The sequence below is a fragment of the Cervus canadensis genome, chromosome 25 (genome assembly GCF_019320065.1).
Source record: "Cervus canadensis isolate Bull #8, Minnesota chromosome 25, ASM1932006v1, whole genome shotgun sequence".
NCBI lineage: Eukaryota > Metazoa > Chordata > Mammalia > Artiodactyla > Cervidae > Cervus > Cervus canadensis.
Window position 1 is genome coordinate 29,956,744 of NC_057410.1, and position 18,003 is coordinate 29,974,746.

Genomic DNA, 18,003 nt, shown 5'->3' on the forward strand with positions numbered 1-18,003 from the left:
AAGCAAGGGAGTAGAATCTTTTCTTCCTTTAGATTAAAACATACACATTATAAATGGAGATAAAAGCTACCTTATAAATTTCATTGTATTGTCCTCTAAGCTCTGACCCCATTAAAAAATATAAATGAATGTGTACTACAGATGTTCTCAGAACAACTCAGTTTTACGTTTGGTTCATTGGTACATTTAGCATTAACACAAATTCTTACCAGATCACAATCCCACAAAATAACCTTACATGGGATTTGTTTTTTCCTATATTCAAATCTACTGTGTTTCATCTCTCAAGTGTCTACTTTCTCTAAATTTAGTTAGGGAACACCTAAAGCCATCATGGGCAAGAAGTTAGCTATTCAATTGTTTCTTGATTCAAGAGAAAGTAGAATTTGGTGCCACTAAGGGGAAATGTCTTCCAGATGGTGCCTCTGAACACCTCTATCCTTGGAATGTACTGAATTTCTCAAAGTACCACAGTCTCTGGTGTTAATCTCACACCAACTCCTCTCTATTAATTAAATATGATGAAGCATGAACTAGTAGAGCTTGTCACCTTTCACGAGGAACCTGGCAATTTCTCCATAAATTTTAAGAAAAATGGATAAGAGTACCATTTGAATAGATGACTGCAAATCTCAGATTTTTACATATCACTTTAGCAAATCATGTTCACAAAATATGGAGGGGTTAAAAGAGAACTGAAGTGCCCATCCCCAATTAAAATTACAGTCATAAAGCATTTCTCAAATAGTCATAAACTTAAGATTCACACTTATCTAGCTTGTACAGATTTTGGTTATCAGCAGCTTAAGGGTTACAATGGCTTCTTCAGGTCATTTCAACATATCCTCTATTTGAAAGAAGAGCTTCTACTATGCCTAACAATTTACATTCTACCATAGTCTTAGTTTACCAAAGACATTCAAGAGTCATAAAAATTAATTTGCATAACCATAAAGTAAAATCGCTAATGTAACTATTGAGATGGTATTAGACTTTAAATCAGTAGGCTAAAATCTGATTAACACATCCTGACAAAAAAAGTTTCTATATAATTGGAATAAGAAAGATATCTGACTGTAAACCTTCCAGGAGTAAAAGAGCATTCCTTCAACATATGGCATAGTTTTGTGCTCTGCCATTACCTTGGTGTATTAGCAACATGAATTATATTGAAGTCATAGCCTACAATTTAGATAAATAAAATCAACCCAGTATTGAATTTTTTCCCATCCCCATACAACGGTATCCTTGGCAGCTCCTTGGCCATCTATTAAGATCCTGACCAATTTCTCTCTGTGGCAATTTAAAAGCTGTAAAAAAATACATAATGGGTGATGACAGGAGAAACAAACCCACACCAGAAATTATTGAACCTTGTACATCTTTGCAAGTGTCTCTATTGACATATAAGTGTGAGTTACTACGCTACAATATCATAAAAGTGTGCTCTACACTTTAGATATATTGATAGTTAAATGCAAAAAAAGGCCACCATCAGATAAATGGCTTAAGGGATGGCCAATCTCAGACCACCCAGCTCTTCCACTGAGCATTCTGACACATTGCTTAAGCCAAATAAGATGTTTTTGTCCAGCTTCCAAACATCATCCCGACTCAGAGCCTATGCCAAAAGGATAATACAGTAATACTGACCCTTGCTCTAAAATTGTCTGGTTGGTTATATATTTATTGAGAGCCAAGTAAGTGTCAAATAGTGCATGAGCACTGAGTTTTAAGCCCATCTTCAACTTAAGAACTAAGTTGAAGTATCACCAAGTCTCTCCTTGGTTCAGTCAGCAATGGCTAGCACCATCCCAAAGGTTGTTGTAAAAAAAAAAGCTATTAAAAGGGCAACTAGTTAACAGTCAGTATCAGAACTAGGAATAAGATGTGGGTCCTATCCCAACTAGATCACTGAAAAGTTGAACTAGACAGATCACTTAACCTAAGGTTTAGCATTTTGCCCTGCTTATCTCACAGGTCTGCTGTGGGGGAATAAAAAAATTAGAAAAAACCTTTAAATATATAAAGCAGAGAAGTTAAATGTCTGATAGTAGATGAAGTTAAAAATACACTTCTATCTTCTGGAAGGGTCTGCATAGGATTGATGTTATTTCTTCCATAGAAGCGGGTAAAATTCACCTGTGAAGCCATTTGGACCAAGAGTTTTTCTTTGTGGGAAGGCTTTTAACTACAAATTCCATTTCCTTAATACACACAGGGATAGTGAGGTACTTAATTTCTTCTGAAGTGAGCTTTGGTAGTCTGTCTTTCAAGGAAGCCATTCATTTTATCCTAGACATTAAAGGCACTGGCATAACTTCATAATTCTCCCTTGTAAAACTCTGTCAGTGTCTATAGGATTAGTAGTGATATCCCTTCTCTTATTCCTGATGTTAGTAATTTGTCTTTTTTCCACTGATCAAACTTGCTCACTACATTATCTTCTCCAAAAAAAACAACTTTCAGTTTCATTGATTTTTCTCTGCTGGTCTTGTTTTATACTTCATCAACTATTCACTGCTTTTACTTTCACTATTTCCTTTCTTCTGCTTACTGTGGGCTTGATTTTTTAAAATTGAATGAATTTGTCATGTAATACTGTAAGTTTAAGGTATAGAGCATGTATATCTTTGATACATTTATATATTGTAATATGGTGGACAGTGTAGTGATGTTTATCACATTATATAATTACAGTACAATATTATCCATATTCATGATACCATGCATTAGGTCTTTTTTTATTTTTTATTTTTAAAAATAATTTTATTTTTGGCTGCACTGGGTCTTCATTGCTGTGTGAGGGCTTTCTCGAGTTGTGGCGAGCGGGGGCTACTCTTCGTTGCGGTGCACGAGCTTCTTTTTGCAGAGCACAGGCTTTAGGTACACTTGCTTCAGCAGTTGCAGCTTGCAGGCTCTAGAGCATGGGCTCAGTGGTTGTGGTACATCAGGTGGAACCTTCCCAGACCAGAGATCAAATTCATGTCCCCTGCATTGGTAGGCGGATTCTCATCCACTATGTCACCAGGGAAGTCCTGCATTAGGTCTTTAGAGTTTATTTACTACTTATACAACTTTGTACCCTTAAACATCATCACTCTTATCCCTTTTTCTAGGTTAAGACAGAAAGACTCTAGATCTTTCCACCTTTTTGGAAAAACCTTTTATTTGTATTGAGGTATAGCAGAGTAACAATGCTGCAAGTTTCAGGTGAACAGCTAAGGGACTCAGCCCTACATCTGCACCTGTCCCTTCTCCCCTTAAACCCCCTCCCCTCCAGGCTGGCATGTTACATCCATCAGCGCTTCCTGTGCTATATGGTAGGACCTTGTTTATCCATTTTAAACATAGCAGTGTGTCCATGTCGATCTCAAACTTTGTGTTTTCAATTAAAGCATTTAATACTATAAATTTTCCTCTAAGCACTGCCTTGGCTATATCCCACACATTTTGTTATGTCATCATTTCTTTTTATTCAGTACAAAATATTTTCCAATTTTTTGTGTGATCTTCTCTTTGATCCATAGGTTGCTCAGAAGTGTATTGTTTAGTTTCAATTATTTGGGGTGTTTTCCAGATGTCTTTCAGTTACTGATTTCTAACTCCATTACAGCCAGAAAACATACTTTGTATAATCAAATCCTTTTGAGATTTATGACAGATGGCCTGACTTGTTAAATGTTGCTGTGCACTTGAAAAAAATGTGTATTCTGCTTCCGTTGGGTGGAATATCCCATGAATGTCTATGGTATCAGGCTCATTGACAGTGCTGTTCCAGTCTTTACTGCTTTGCTGTCTACCTGTTCTATTAATGGGCTTCTCAGGTAGCACAGTGGTAAAAGAATCTGCCTGCCAATGCAGGAGACTCTTGTTTGATCCCTGGGTTGGGAAGATCCCCTGGAGTAAGAAATGGCAGCCCATTCCAGCATTCTTGCCTGGGAAATGCCATGGGCAGAGGAGCCTAGCAGGCTATATAGTCCATGGGGTTGCAGAGTCGGACATGACTGACCCCACAGCACACATTATTTCAGTTCTTTTTTAGACTAAAAGGAGGTGTTGAAGTTGCCAATACAATTGTGAGTGTGTATTATTTAGTTCTATTGTTTTCTTTCTTGTATTTTGATGCTTATTATTAGTTGTGTAAATTTTAGAATTATTGTATCCTCTTGATGAAGTGATCGCTTATCACCTACATTAGTGTTAACTCTTTGCCCTACTTACCTCACGTCTGTTATGGAAAAAGAACAAGAAAACACTTTGGAAAGTACACAGGAAACAAAAGGTAAAATGTTTGATAACAGAAGTAGTTAAAAATAACTTTAATGAATTTTCCGAGCTATCTGTAAGTTTTATCTATCCTTGTCTCCAACTACACGTATAAATGAGGCTTGCCTATGTTTATCAGATTACTAGATATAATTTATTGTTGTGAAATACTGAACAAATTAGCAGTATATTACCCTCCACAACTCCCTGTGAGGTAAGTGAGTCTTACTGATTTAGGGATGGGAAACAAGGCACATGGAGTTCAAGGATTTGCCTCAGAAACCAAAGATAGATTTCCCAGCCTGTTGGGTTGACCTCTTTGTAAAGGGCATTTTATTCCGACATAATTATGCCCGCTGGCTCAGATATGAACTTGTTTTATTCTAAGAATTGTAGATTACAATCAGAGAAACACTTGAATTCAATTTGGTTCCTCCACTCCATGGAAGAAATAAATAACGAGTGTGTTATAAAACTTGATCTTGAAGCAGTCCTTTCAATGACACCATCTCAATCCCATGCTTTCTCTGGTGTGCTTCCTAGCAATGAAACATGATGGAACAGGTACTCAGTAAGTCTGAAGAGTAAGACTGCACATCGGAGCTTCCCTGAAGGTCCAATGGTTAAGAGCTTCCACTGCAGGGAACTAAGATCCAGCATTCCGCACAGCCAAAAGAAAAAAAGACTGCAAGTGAAAAATTTAAAATCTAGGTCCATGACCTAGTTTCAGGTAGAAAAATCTGTCAGGTTTTTTTTCCTTAAAATTCTGCTTACTCCCCTCTCTTAAAAGAAATTTATCTTAACTGAGGTAAAATTGACTTTAAGTCTTTAAGTTTGATGAACTAGTCTTACTGGATAGGAAATCCAGACTACACAGTCCTCAGCTTCATTGGAATGACTGAAAAGTGGTTCAGCTAGTCCATCACACTCATTTTAGAAAATCACACACAAGTTCAGGTTTGTTATCACTGTGTTAATACCCTGAGAAATTGACAACCAGTCAACAACTCAGTTTTCTGTCCCTCAAGTTCTAGGGAAAACCAGTTGGACTACACTGGCCCAAAATATAAGAACGAGTTCTTGATTTGCATTTAAAATTGACTTCAAAAATAAACTCCCAGGACAATCTAGGAGTCACTTCATAAAAAATGTTAGGTCTAGAGAACTATTAGTTATCACCTAGCCAATTCCTTCCATAAGAAACTAAGGACCAAATGGCTCACTTTGACTTCCCCTACTCCTCACCACTTGCTCCTCATTTTAAAAAATAACCTTTTCTTTTTTGAATTAGGTAATATTTATTTGGATAGGGATTAAAGAACCAGGGTATAGCAGTCTGAATGGTACCCCCCCCCCCCCAAAGATATCCATGACCTAATCCCGCAAAGTTGTGACTAGTACTTTATATGGCAAAAGATGTGCTTTAAAGATGTGAAAGGAGAAATTTATCCCAGATTATTAGGTGAGCCTTAAATGCAATCACACATATCTTTTTAAGAGGCAGGAGTTCTGAGAGAGACATATAGAGAAAGCAATGTGAAGACAGAGCAGGGAGTGAGAAGGCAAGGAAAACAGACAACCACCAGAAGCTAGAAAGGCAAGGAAGGGATTCTCCCCTAGGGCCTCCAGAATGGGCGCAACACCTTGATTGCAGACTTCTGGCCTTCAGAATTGTGAAAGAATAAACTCTTGTTGTTTGAAGCCACCAGGTTTGTGGTAATTGCAGCCACAAGAAACTAAGACACAGGGGAAATAAAATTTTAAAAATAATAAGCCAAACATTTATAAAACTAATTACTGATGCAAAAAAAAAAAAAAGTGCTTTAAATGACCCAAAGAATGCCTAAATCCTCTAATCTTTCATTTTAAAGGTAAGCTGAGGCAATCAGAGGATGCAATTTACCTAAAAGGATGGCAGATCTGAGAAGACAAATTCAGAAAGGTCTAATATTTACATAGCTGCTAACAAGAACAGAGTAGGTTTTCTCCCAAACATGCTAGCTGGTAGAGCTCCCGGGCAGACTAAACATAGGCAACAGTTGTCACTGTGGGTGTTCTGCCAACACAAGTGTAAAGTTGTCATCAGAAATGAATATGTGGCTTCGAGTGGCTTACAGAAATCCAACAAATCTGTGTCCTGGACTCTGCACAAGCCAAGTCTTCTCACGATGACCTGGACTCCTTCCCATTAGTACAATGATCAGTTAAAGCCATCCTCTACAAGGAGGGAAGGGAAATCAATTTATGTCAGAGAAAAAGGACAATTGCCCAGAGTCCAGGGTCATCAATAACAATGTGTAAATATCAGCCATACTGAGTCAGTTATAAATGATATCTAGCACTATAATTTATTACTTTTAAAGTCAACATCCAGAGCATTTAGGCCCAATTTCATATTAGGTGAATGGAAACAAAAACAGACCAAGTAAAAGGACAAGAAAAAAATGCTTTACCAGGAGATGTGATATGAGCTATTTCAATAAGATATAAAAATTATGCTATGTGGTTAAATAAATGGTAAAAGCAAAAAATACTAGTCTTCCTCAGAAACCTCTGTACCCTGGATAGCTTTCTCTGTTTTCCAGAAATATTGTCAAAGGCTCTCAAAATCACCAGAACTTTCCTAGATATATAAAAATCCAATCAATTCAAAGGTAATCTGTCTTTGTCTTTCCCCAGTTATCATCCTGCTCACCTAGTACCTGAGAGAAGCTGTCCACCTACCGGATTTCAGACAGACTAATGAAGATGTGTTATTTTTCCTTTTAGACAACAATCATTTTATGTTTGGATGCAACAGGATATGCCTCTAAGTTCTAAGCACAAGTGTCTGAAATTTTTGTAACATACACTCAGCATTTTGTACTGCTAAGAGTGTGTAAGTTAACAATCAAAACAAGTTCTCCAAAAGCAAGAAATAAAAGTCTAAACTTACAATTTTCAATATGACAGTCTCAGATTTCAATTAAAAACTACTCTCCAAAATTCCCCCACCAGAGAGAAATGCTTATCAGACCTATTAACTATGAAAGTGTAAGAGAACTTACAATAAAAAAGCAACTTTTACTCACACATCACAGTAAACCAAAAAGTCTAGGTGCAAGTCCTGAAAATTTTCAAATAAAGATATACTATTAAATAACATCAAATAAAGGATCACTGATTAATTTGTTTATAGACCAAAGTAGGTAGGGCTGGAGATGAAAGGTTACTCAGAGAGTAACCTAAGGAGGCATGTTTTGGTTTACCTGTTCTTCAAGTCAGTATTTCTTTTCCCCCAAAGTATAGGTCTCTAAACAGCTGAAAAATCAGTTCAGCAGAAATCAACCTGTGTTTTTAAAAAAATGAAATAGAGTACTATAAATGAGAAAATGTCAGAATGCTTTGCATATCTATTTGTATAGTGAAACTTTAAAGGAAAGAGGATTAAGTCAGATGAGAATGTAAGAAGCATCTGAAGCAAAGTCTACCTCTCCAAAAACTTATTTGCCATTATTTGAGGAACCCAAACACAAGATGCAATCAGTATTTAAATGGAAAGAAATGGTAAAAACGTTAATGTAGCTTTCCTTTTATCTAATCAAACAGTGATCACTCTACATCTGAAGAGATAATCATAAGGACTTAGTGATCCATTTACCAAAGAACACTTCCTAAACACTTCACCCATCTTCTCTCTAAATTCCAACTGGTAAAATAAAAGATTTTGACAAAATAATTGATTCTACCATCTGTCATTTCAGATCAATGGTTTTCAAGTGGAAACTCTGCACCCTTCCCTCAAAGGACATTTGGTGACATTTTGATTGACACAAGAAGAGGTGTGGGGGAGGTGAAATGCATTTATCAGGCTCAAAATGTCAATATTGCTGAGACTGAGAAACTCTATAGTAGATCAAGACTGTATTCCTTTCAAACTTAAATAAATCAGGAACAGATGGGGCTTCCCTGGTGGCTCATATGGTAGCCTGCCTGCAGTGCAGGAGACCAGAGTTCGATCCCTGGTTCGGGAAAATCCCCTGGAGAAAGGAATAGCTACCCACTCTAGTATTCTTGCCTGGACAATTCCATGAGGAATTGGCAGGAGCCAGGCAGGAGCCTGGCAGGCTACAGTCTATGGAGTCGAAAGAGTCAGACAGGACTGAACAACCAAAGCTTTCACTTTTTTTTTCACCCTTAATCTGTATCACTTTAGTTCTTATAAATGTTATAAACAAAGCAGCTGCATTATTAGAATACCTACAAACAGCCTACAAGCAAGTACAAAGTAGGTTTTCCTTTTGCAAGTGCCAAACAGAAAAATCTTTCCTCTGTTCACAATAAGCTCAGTTAAAACCATCTTCCTTTTGTATGTCAGAAAGGTCTCTACTCATAACAGTACTTCATGTGTATCTCAATTTATTACAATATTTAAAGGTTTTCTCTTTGACAATAAATCAGTAAATAATAGAGCAGTATAGACTCTGATACAGTCAATATGTAATTAAAATGTTTTGCTAAAATATACTGGACAGAGTAGAATGGCCATTACCAACACGATATGGACTGCTTATAAAATACTTTGAAGGAAATATAATCAAAAGGCAAAAAAAAAAAAACCCAGGTGATGAATGAGTCCTATCTCCAACATCCTAAGTATCAACTTCCTTAAGCAACTTGTTTTTTTATCTAAATCCAGATATCCTCAAAGAACAGCAGAAAGGGCTTAGGAGATCTGTAATTAAAAGAGAGAGAAACAGATACAGAGAAAAGATCCTCAGAGAAGAACTTAAAAGATTTTGAGGACATGGGCAATGCTTGTAAAACACTTAGCATGATGCCTAGCAAGTACTCTCAGAAAGTCACCTTTTCAAAATTTGTATTTTAAAATCGAGGGTCACCTTAGTTCTTAACGGAAAAATAGCACTTTTTTCAGGTGTAAGGAGGTGGTGAGAAGTACTTGCTTGTAACTAAAAAACACAAAAACAATTGGCTTTAAAATTTAACTTTAATCACAAATTATTATCCCTGCAAACATTTAAACATTGGAGATTCAACCTGACTCCATCCCACTGTAACCCTGGAGGTAACACCCTTTGTTATTAGGCTTGCCAAAACTTTTTCTATGGATTTACAAATCTCTTTGTCCGTGGAAATATGCATTATTACTATTATGTTGACTTTTTCTGGGTACCTTTCCGCAACAGTACAAAGCGATTTAGCCTATACTTTCTAATATTTCAAGTCAGTCTTCGTAAAGGAGTTTTCAAAGTAAAAAAACATTCCTTGTCCCCACCCCCCCCCAACCTAAAAATGTGGGATTGTAGGATGTACCGATGCGGGAAAACAAAAGCCAAAATTCAGGCATTCAGGAGCAAACTTACATCTTCCCTACCAGGTAAGTGTGTGGCCTGGAAGGCCAAAGACTTCGTTCAAATCATTGTGGATAAAATACCCACCCCCACGCGCCATCGCAGGCAGTGACTCCTCATCCTCGCATCCCCAAATCTAAGACCTCCCTCTGCTGGAGCGCTGATTGGACTGTCAGCCCGAGCGCTTTCAATAGGCTGTGTGCCTACTGGCTCCAGATTTGGTCTATCCATTTAAGCGCTCGACTCCCGCATCCCCCATTGGAGTCAAACCGCTGCCTCTCGGAGGAGCCCAACCTACCGCGCGCTTCGTGCTCATTGGCTCAGTGAGCCGCTGCTCAGGAGGAGCAAGCCCTCCTCCTACATACCGATGGCCCAAGGACCGGTCAGTCGGCAGCTAAAGGCAGACCCAATTGGCCTATACACTCGCCAGTCAAACTCTTCGGCTGCAAAGCTCCACAGAACCTACGGGGATAAAACATCCCGCCCCTGTTCTTCCATTGGTTGGGTGGACCCACCGCTCCCCCTTCACGATCCCCCACCCCGCGGTCCATTCATTACACACAATAACGGGACCAATTGGAGTCGGTTCAAGACCTCGTATGCGTAGGCAAGACTGTCCGCCACTTACCCGGGATCAAGACCGATCACTCACGCTAACGCCTCCCCTGTTCTTCTGTGGTGAGGCCACAAGCCACCGCCGCTGCCGCCTTCTGCGCAACGCCAACCGCCCGCCAAAACGGATCCTTCCCTGCGCCTGCGCGACCAATCCTGAGACCGGACCCTTTCCCCGCCCATTACGCCTGCGCAAAAGGGGGCCCAACTCCCGCCACTACGCAGGCGCTTTAGGTTCGCCGCCGTCTCCTGCCCGCCATTTCACGTGTTCCTAGCGCCAGGCGGAACTTCTTACGCGCCTGCGTAAACTCGCCATTTTCCTACACATGCGCTCAGCAGGCAGTCGTTGCCAAAAAAAGAAAATATTGTAACTTGCTAACTACTTTTCTGATGCATAGTATTAATCACAGCTTGCCAGGTAAACTGAATATAAAATTAAGGCCGTAGAGGATTAAAAAGTTTTTTTAAATAACCTAAGTACATTCAAACATGTATGATTGAATTACTAGCCAATCACACTAGTTAAGAATAATATTACTCGAGAGCCAATAGACCCCGAGGGGTGGAGACTACGTAGAACGCCCAAATGGATGACGTTACACAGTAATGCAGCACCAGAGACCAATGGTAGGGGAAAGATGTTTCAAATATCCAATCAGAGCTATTCGGGGGCGGAGTCTACCAATGCCGAAAGCGCGGAGGCGGGATAAAAAAGGGAGGCCGAAGGTAGGCTGGCGGATACGTTTGTGAGGTTACTCCTTTCTGCCCGTGGACGCCACCGAGAAAGCATCGTTGAAGACTTCCCCGCCTCCACTGCCGTCATGTCTAAATCAGAGGTGGGTAAGAAGCTGTCTACAGTTGAATATCCTTTCCTCTTCCTTTCCTGAGTTTAACAGGGTGCAGCTTGTTTGGCTGCTTGCCCCAGCCCTGTCGACGGTTCTTCGATCGCTGCCCAGGCCTACCCCTCCCTGAGTTGAGGTCGCCATTTTGTCCTCGTCGCCATGAGGCTGCTGTCTGGCGACCCTTAGCATTCACGCCTGCTCGGTGCCCCTTGCAAAACTCTTAACGAACATTTAGTCTGTTTTTTACCTTGTCCCAGTGGGCTACTTTTTTAAAAGAGCAGCTACAGACGGATGTGGGCCATGTAGTTCTCTTTCCTAGTCCTTTTGTTGGCGCGTGCGTCGGAGGGAAAGCAAGGGACGCATGCGCTCAGAGCCTCCGAGCCCTCCCAGCCCCCAACCTACTGCCTCCCCCCGGGTGGGGAGAAGCACGTGGTTTGCTGCGCCCAGAAGGAACAATAAGTGCTTCCTACGTTGCTATCTGTTTTCTTTCTTGCAACTGAAAAGTGGTTTATGTTATAGCCCTCCTTACTTCTCCTCCATTCCTAGTCTCCCAAAGAGCCCGAACAGCTGCGGAAACTCTTCATCGGAGGATTGAGCTTTGAAACAACTGATGAGAGTCTGAGGAGCCATTTTGAGCAATGGGGAACGCTCACAGACTGTGTGGTAAGACTTAAAAGAGATAAAGGGTTGTAGAACTAGTTGGTTTCCTTGACTTAAGTTGCTGCGGCTATTGTTTGAATCCTAATAGGATGGTGTGGCTTTAACTGATTAAAAAAGCACCCAACTGATTTATTGTAGACGGTTAGTGGGAAATGGAAGGACTTGAGATAAAAGATTGGTAATAAAGTTTCTTGTTGCCTTAGTCAAGGTAGAATAGTCAACCATTCGGGGATCTTAACACGTATTAAACATTTTAAGGTAATGAGGGATCCAAACACCAAGCGCTCCAGAGGCTTCGGGTTTGTCACATACGCCACGGTGGAGGAGGTGGATGCGGCCATGAATGCAAGGCCACACAAGGTGGACGGAAGAGTTGTGGAACCAAAGAGGGCCGTGTCAAGAGAAGTAAGTACCTTTTTCCTCCTTGCATTAGTCATTTGAAGGATTTCCACTAGGGGGACTTGTGGGGGTATAATAGACTTAATATTCTTAAGTAGGTTGCAATAACAAAAGTTAATTTTTCTTACCTTAGGATTCTCAAAGACCTGGTGCCCACTTAACTGTGAAAAAGATTTTTGTTGGTGGCATTAAAGAAGACACTGAAGAACATCACCTGAGAGATTATTTTGAACAGTATGGAAAAATTGAAGTAATTGAAATCATGACTGATCGAGGCAGTGGCAAAAAGAGAGGCTTTGCTTTTGTAACCTTTGATGACCATGACTCTGTAGACAAAATTGTCAGTAAGTATCAAGTGGCTGACATTTGTTAAGGGTTCCGAAATCCATGCTGTATACTGAATTCTGAGATGATCTGTTTATTTTCAAAATCGTTTAGTTCAGAAATACCACACTGTGAATGGCCACAACTGTGAAGTGAGAAAAGCCCTGTCTAAGCAAGAGATGGCTAGTGCTTCATCCAGCCAGAGAGGTGAGTTTGCTACTGAACTAAACCGTAAACATAATTTTGATAATTCTAGTCTGTACAGACCAACACTTCATCTTGATTCTTCAGGTCGAAGTGGTTCTGGAAACTTTGGTGGTGGTCGTGGAGGTGGTTTTGGTGGGAATGACAACTTTGGTCGTGGAGGAAACTTCAGTGGTCGAGGTATGTTCAGCTATAGCTTTCTAATAAAAGAGTTAATGGTAAAATTATAATGACCCCCTGGTGACTTGTTGAAAGTTACATTTTAATCAAAATGTAGTTCTGGGTTCTCTCTAACCAGTAACTGTTAAATAGAGAAATAGTTCTAATTGAATGCTTCCTTAAATTTATACTTAATAGAAGCTAACTTGTATGTAATCCACATCCTTTAGACCTGGTTTTTAAATTCCACTTTCTTCTAGGTGGCTTTGGTGGCAGCCGTGGTGGTGGCGGATATGGTGGCAGTGGGGATGGATATAATGGATTTGGTAATGACGGTAAGTTTTGTTAAAGAACCACAGGTAAAAAAATTTTGGCAACTTTAGAATAGGCTAGTAGAGACTAAAACCCTAGTGCATGATAAGCTCAACTATGACCTAATAGCATGTTGTGAGCAGGCCTTTAGCCGTGCTTGCACAGAATTTGACTGCTGAATACTTTTGTCTTATTGAGAAGACTTGTATTCTTGTAGGTGGTTATGGAGGAGGCGGCCCTGGTTACTCTGGAGGAAGCAGAGGCTATGGAAGTGGTGGACAGGGTTATGGAAACCAGGGCAGTGGCTATGGCGGGAGTGGCAGCTATGACAGCTATAACAACGGTGGAGGCGGAGGCGGCTTTGGCGGTGGTAGTGGTAGGTATCCAGTGATCCTTGGCGCAATAGCTAGATTAGCCTTTTAGAGTTTATCCCTAGGAGGATTTGATGGTCTTAAATAAGCATTGTGTGTTGTGCTGCATGGTACTTTTTTTAATGGGCTTGCAATGCTACCTCCTAGCTTTAAGCTGGGGCCGCCTCACTCCCAAATAGATGCTTAAGTGGATAGTGGTGTCTTCAATTGGAATTAGATTAGTTTCTAGCAGGATTTAGTGTAACTCTTGGGATCTTAGGTGCTTAGTTGATGTATCCAGCATGTGTTTGCTGTGCCCCTGCCTGGGTAAAGGCCTTAAAGGCAAGAGAATGTATACCTTTTATTATGCCATGGTGAGTTGGGTGAATTTTTTAGTTATTGGATTATTCAACTGAAGGCCTTGCCCGTGAAATACAAAGATAATTGAAATTGGAGAGCAGGGCAGATCAAGCAGCTTTTTTACTCTGAACACTAGGATTTCTCATTTTCCCTGAGTAACATATAAAGGTCCTCTTTTCCATTCTTAGGAAGCAATTTTGGAGGTGGCGGAAGCTACAATGATTTTGGCAATTACAACAATCAATCTTCAAATTTTGGACCCATGAAAGGAGGAAACTTTGGAGGCAGAAGTTCTGGCCCCTATGGTGGTGGAGGCCAATACTTTGCCAAACCACGAAACCAAGGTATGGTATATATGTGGTATTGGAGGGCTGAACTAATACTGTTTAGGAAAGCATTAGATCTTTTGGCAGTGCAGATGTAGAAACCAAAAAATGACTGACTTAAAATAGTTTGAGTTGGGAAAATCACGTGAGCCCCAACTGTTGTTACTGTTCATACTTATAAAACTTAGGAGAATATCAATTTTGTTCTTAGGTGGCTATGGTGGTTCCAGCAGCAGCAGTAGCTATGGCAGTGGCAGAAGGTTTTAATTACTGCCAGGTAAGTGAACACCTTTTTTTGTTGTTGTTCTCACTTAATTGTAATTTATGATGAACCCAGTAACCCTAATATAGCTGAGCAGTGCAACATAGTTAACATTATAATTACAGTAAAATTGTGGATATTAAGTTAATATTCAGATCAGCAAAATTTGTGGGAAACAACTTGCTATTGGATTGTAGCCTTGAGTCTTAATATGTTTAGATTAACAACTTTATTCCATATTGTTCAACAGGAAACAAAGCTTAGCAGGAGAGGAGAGCCAGAGAAGTGACAGGGAAGCTACAGGTTACAACAGATTTGTGAACTCAGCCAAGCACAGTGGTGGCAGGGCCTAGCTGCTACAAAGAAGACATGTTTTAGACAATACTCATGTGTATGGGCAAAAAACTCGAGGACTGTACTTGTGACTAATTGTATAACAGGTTATTTTAGTTTCTGTTCTGTGGAAAGTGTAAAGCATTCCAACAAAGGGTTTTAATGTAGATTTTTTTTTTTTGCACCCATGCTGTTGATTGCTAAATGTAATAGTCTGATCATGACGCTGAATAAATGTCTTTTTTTTTTTTTAATGTGCTGTGTAAAGTTAGTCTACTCTGAAGCCATTTTGGTAAACTACCCCAACAGTGTGAAGTTAGAATTCCTTCAGGGTGATGCCAGGTTCCATTTGAAATTTATTTACAACTTGCTTGGTGGAGAAGCTGTTGTCTTCAGAACCTTGGTGTAGTTGAACTGACAGTTACTGTGTTGTGACCTGGAGTTCACCATTTAAAGGGTCACCCATGCAAAGTCATGGAGGTTTTTTTTTTTTTTGTTATTAATGATTGTTGGCACATCCTATGCAATATATCTAAATTGAATTATGGTACCAGATAAAAGTTATAGATGGGAATGAAGCTTGTGTATCATCCATTATCATGTGTAATCAATAAAAGATTTAATACCCTCTTGAATGGAATGACAACTGTATGGATTTGGGACTGGCAGAGTTTTGGACCTTCCCTACCCACTACCCCTGATGTTGAATGCTTCTATCAATTCAAGTTCAAAACTCTGCCAGAGAATAGAAACCAGCTGCTGGCTAATGCCATCTCGTAAATCCACAAATTAGAAGTTTGGGGGAAGACCTTTTTTAAACTGACTAGTGCCATTAAGAATTTTATTCAACACACACAAAAAAACAGGCTTACATTAAAGGAAAACTGCAGTTTCTGTCCTGGTTGGGTGGGTCTTTATAGAGGTTTATGGATTGACCACTTACTATATGGAGATTTAAAAATTCATGTGGTGAGAAACCGTATTGTCTACTTAAATACGTGCTAACTGCAGTTTTCCTTTAAATATGGCACAAGATCACACAACCATCCTAAAATGTTGCTTGTATAGAAAATGACTTTTAAACCTTTATAACATTATTATCCAATCATTGTTATTTGTACATAGCTTCCTTTGAGCCTTCGCTTTGGTGCCCTCAATTTCAGTGCCATTGTACCTAGTAGTATAGATATTTGTTTACCACTAGGACTGTGTACTCCATCCCATGGGTGTGTTATCTGGAATTTTGGGGAGGGTTGGGGTGGGGTTGGGTGGGAGGTGGAGGTGGGTGGGAAAGCATGGGTAATAGTTCCATGGGCTTGATATTGGCTGAGTTTGCAATGGCAGGTGGAACCTTAACTATTGAGGGAGTTTGCAGATACCTCAGGATTCGTGACAATGCCTTTAAAGATCCAGGAGAGATGTTCAGCTACTAGGAACTGCTAGCAAGTATAGCGCGAATGGCTCCGAGCCCAGACACTCTACAGCTGAGAGTAGACACTTGTGGTATGTGGAGTACAGATAAGCCAGGGGCAGGCCACGGCACTCCATGAAAGCTAGGAGAGTGAAGTTTCAGTGACCATCGCAAGGAAGGAGGCAGACAAGAGTAAGGCACACCTGACTCTTAGGACTAGCAGTCAGAACCAGGAGAAAAGTTTTTATTGCTATGCTGATAGGTAAGAACAGATTTTACTTACATCCATATAGCTCTCTAAAATCCAGCCTTCTCATTTTCCTTAATATATTGAGCCAAAACTAGTCCAGTTAAGCTGAACTTGGTTTTTCTGGAACTGAGTTGCTTTAAATTGACACCCTACTCTTGGTGGCTCCCAAATGAAGGAAGTGAGCACTTTTAATTACTTCTACTGTGATATATATTTACCCTTTAATTTCTATATTTCTTACCTTCCTTTGACCTATTTTCTTAAAACAATGGCTCAAAGTAATATTAGAATCTTCCCCCCAAATGCTTGTGGGAGGTTGGGTGGGCCGTTAGTGGGAGGTGGGGGGTTAGCCTGAGATGGAACTTGTCTCTGAAAAAAAGCTAGTTCTAAAGGCTGTTTACTTTTCTAGGGAGGACTCTGCTACCACAGGCATATCAACTCTTAAAAAAATCCGGAAACTTCAGTCCAAGCTCATGGATAAAAAGGTAAGCTTTTATAAAGTAACAATGCTTAGTATTTCCAAAGAAAAAGGACAAGCTGTCCCTCATAGACTAGAGAGGTCTCATAGCTTGGTCTGTTATCTACCTAATAGACTAGCCAGCAAACACTATTAAAACAATTGGATTCTCAGTGAAGAGAATGGGTATAATCGTAGGTTTTCATCTGCTCATGTACTTTTCTTTTTCCTTTTTGCAGAAACATCCTTAATGAGGACCTATCCGAGCCTCTTGGTGCTTGATTGTCACTGCTATGCAGTTACTTACTACCTGCTGTGCAGCGTGAATCATTCAATTTTATGAATGAACTTTAAAAAAATAAACTGCATTTAACTTGGTTTTGTGTCTTGTTTTATCTCCATGATATTTATGGTAAATAACTTGGTGCTGCTTGTTCTTTACCAGATGAAGATTGAGAATGGGAAATAGAACTAATGATAGCCAGGTGTCTGGTACACCAGAATTGTACCCTCGTTTCTTATTAGTGTTTCTTAGAGTCAACTGTAATTGTTTAAAGAAAACTGCACTATGATTGCTTCAAGCAAAGCTACATGATAATTCAGATTAAGTTGGGATGAGTTATCTGTTAAGTTCTTGAGTATAGTGGACCTTTCCTAGGAATGAACAAGCTTTTATTGGTCAATTATTTTCAGCTGCAAAAAGAGCCAGCAGATGGTGAAGTACCTCCTTTACTTCACCTTCGCAAAATAAGCCTGAAAATGTTTGAAAGCAGTAGTTTAACTCTTTCAGCAAGTGCTTATATTTTTCTCTAGCCTGTTTCCATCCTTGGTAAAAGAAAGCTTGTGAATCCATCAGTCTGTTATTAACCAGAATTAAGAGTAAATTCCTCATTTTTTTATATGAAGTAACTGAGGAAGGTAATTGCCTCATTCAAATTTTTGTGACCCACCCTTCCGTCTTTCACCTGAAGTACTGATAAGTACATGTAATCTTTCCCACTACAGTGTACCTCCATGAGAGGTGTCTCCTGTTGACCGTATCTCCAATGCCTAGAACGATGCCTTGAGCTTATGTGTTAAATAATTCGTTGAATAAATGTCTAGATTAGTCTCTGAATTACC

At 39.7% G+C, this 18,003-nt stretch overlaps 2 protein-coding genes across 6 annotated transcripts in view; one reads left to right on the plus strand and one right to left on the minus strand.

Moving 5' to 3' along the window:
* The window catches only part of CBX5 (chromobox 5), a 34,544-nt gene extending 24,139 nt beyond the window's left edge, over positions 1 to 10,405 (minus strand). The window contains exons 1-2 of one of the 3 annotated variants that reach the window (XM_043446204.1): positions 10,249 to 10,370; positions 9,986 to 10,082 (exon numbers count right to left, since the gene is read on the minus strand). The gene's annotated coding sequence lies outside the window, so the exon portion shown is untranslated. Of the gene's footprint in view, positions 1 to 9,985; positions 10,083 to 10,248 lie in introns of all 3 variants that reach the window. The other 2 variants (XM_043446205.1, XM_043446201.1) reach the window with 2 other exon arrangements.
* Positions 10,406 to 10,921: 516 nt separating this feature from the next.
* Positions 10,922 to 17,259, plus strand: HNRNPA1 (heterogeneous nuclear ribonucleoprotein A1). Of its 3 annotated transcripts, XR_006265342.1 has the most exons (12): positions 10,922 to 11,068; positions 11,621 to 11,737; positions 11,993 to 12,139; positions 12,267 to 12,477; positions 12,572 to 12,664; positions 12,749 to 12,841; positions 13,081 to 13,155; positions 13,350 to 13,508; positions 14,031 to 14,186; positions 14,380 to 14,445; positions 16,834 to 16,909; positions 17,121 to 17,259. XR_006265342.1 is itself a non-coding variant. In XM_043446198.1 (11 exons), the coding sequence occupies exons 1-10, from the start codon at positions 11,054 to 11,056 to the stop codon at positions 14,433 to 14,435; spliced, it is 1,122 nt and encodes a 373-aa protein (XP_043302133.1). In that variant the 5' UTR covers positions 10,922 to 11,053; the 3' UTR covers positions 14,436 to 14,445; positions 14,681 to 15,398. The 3 variants fall into 3 exon arrangements, 2 of the variants coding, with proteins under 2 accessions (XP_043302133.1, XP_043302135.1); XM_043446198.1 differs by lacking the exons at positions 16,834 to 16,909; positions 17,121 to 17,259 and adding an exon at positions 14,681 to 15,398; XM_043446200.1 differs by lacking the exons at positions 13,350 to 13,508; positions 16,834 to 16,909; positions 17,121 to 17,259 and adding an exon at positions 14,681 to 15,398.
* The last annotated feature ends 744 nt before the right edge of the window (positions 17,260 to 18,003 follow it).

Bases quoted from the DNA above. Each gene is read 5' to 3' on its own strand.
- HNRNPA1 (XM_043446198.1), top strand. The intron at 12,842-13,080 runs GTATGTTCAGCT...ACTTTCTTCTAG, and splicing joins AGGAAACTTCAGTGGTCGAG to GTGGCTTTGGTGGCAGCCGT. The intron at 13,156-13,349 runs GTAAGTTTTGTT...GTATTCTTGTAG, and splicing joins TAATGGATTTGGTAATGACG to GTGGTTATGGAGGAGGCGGC.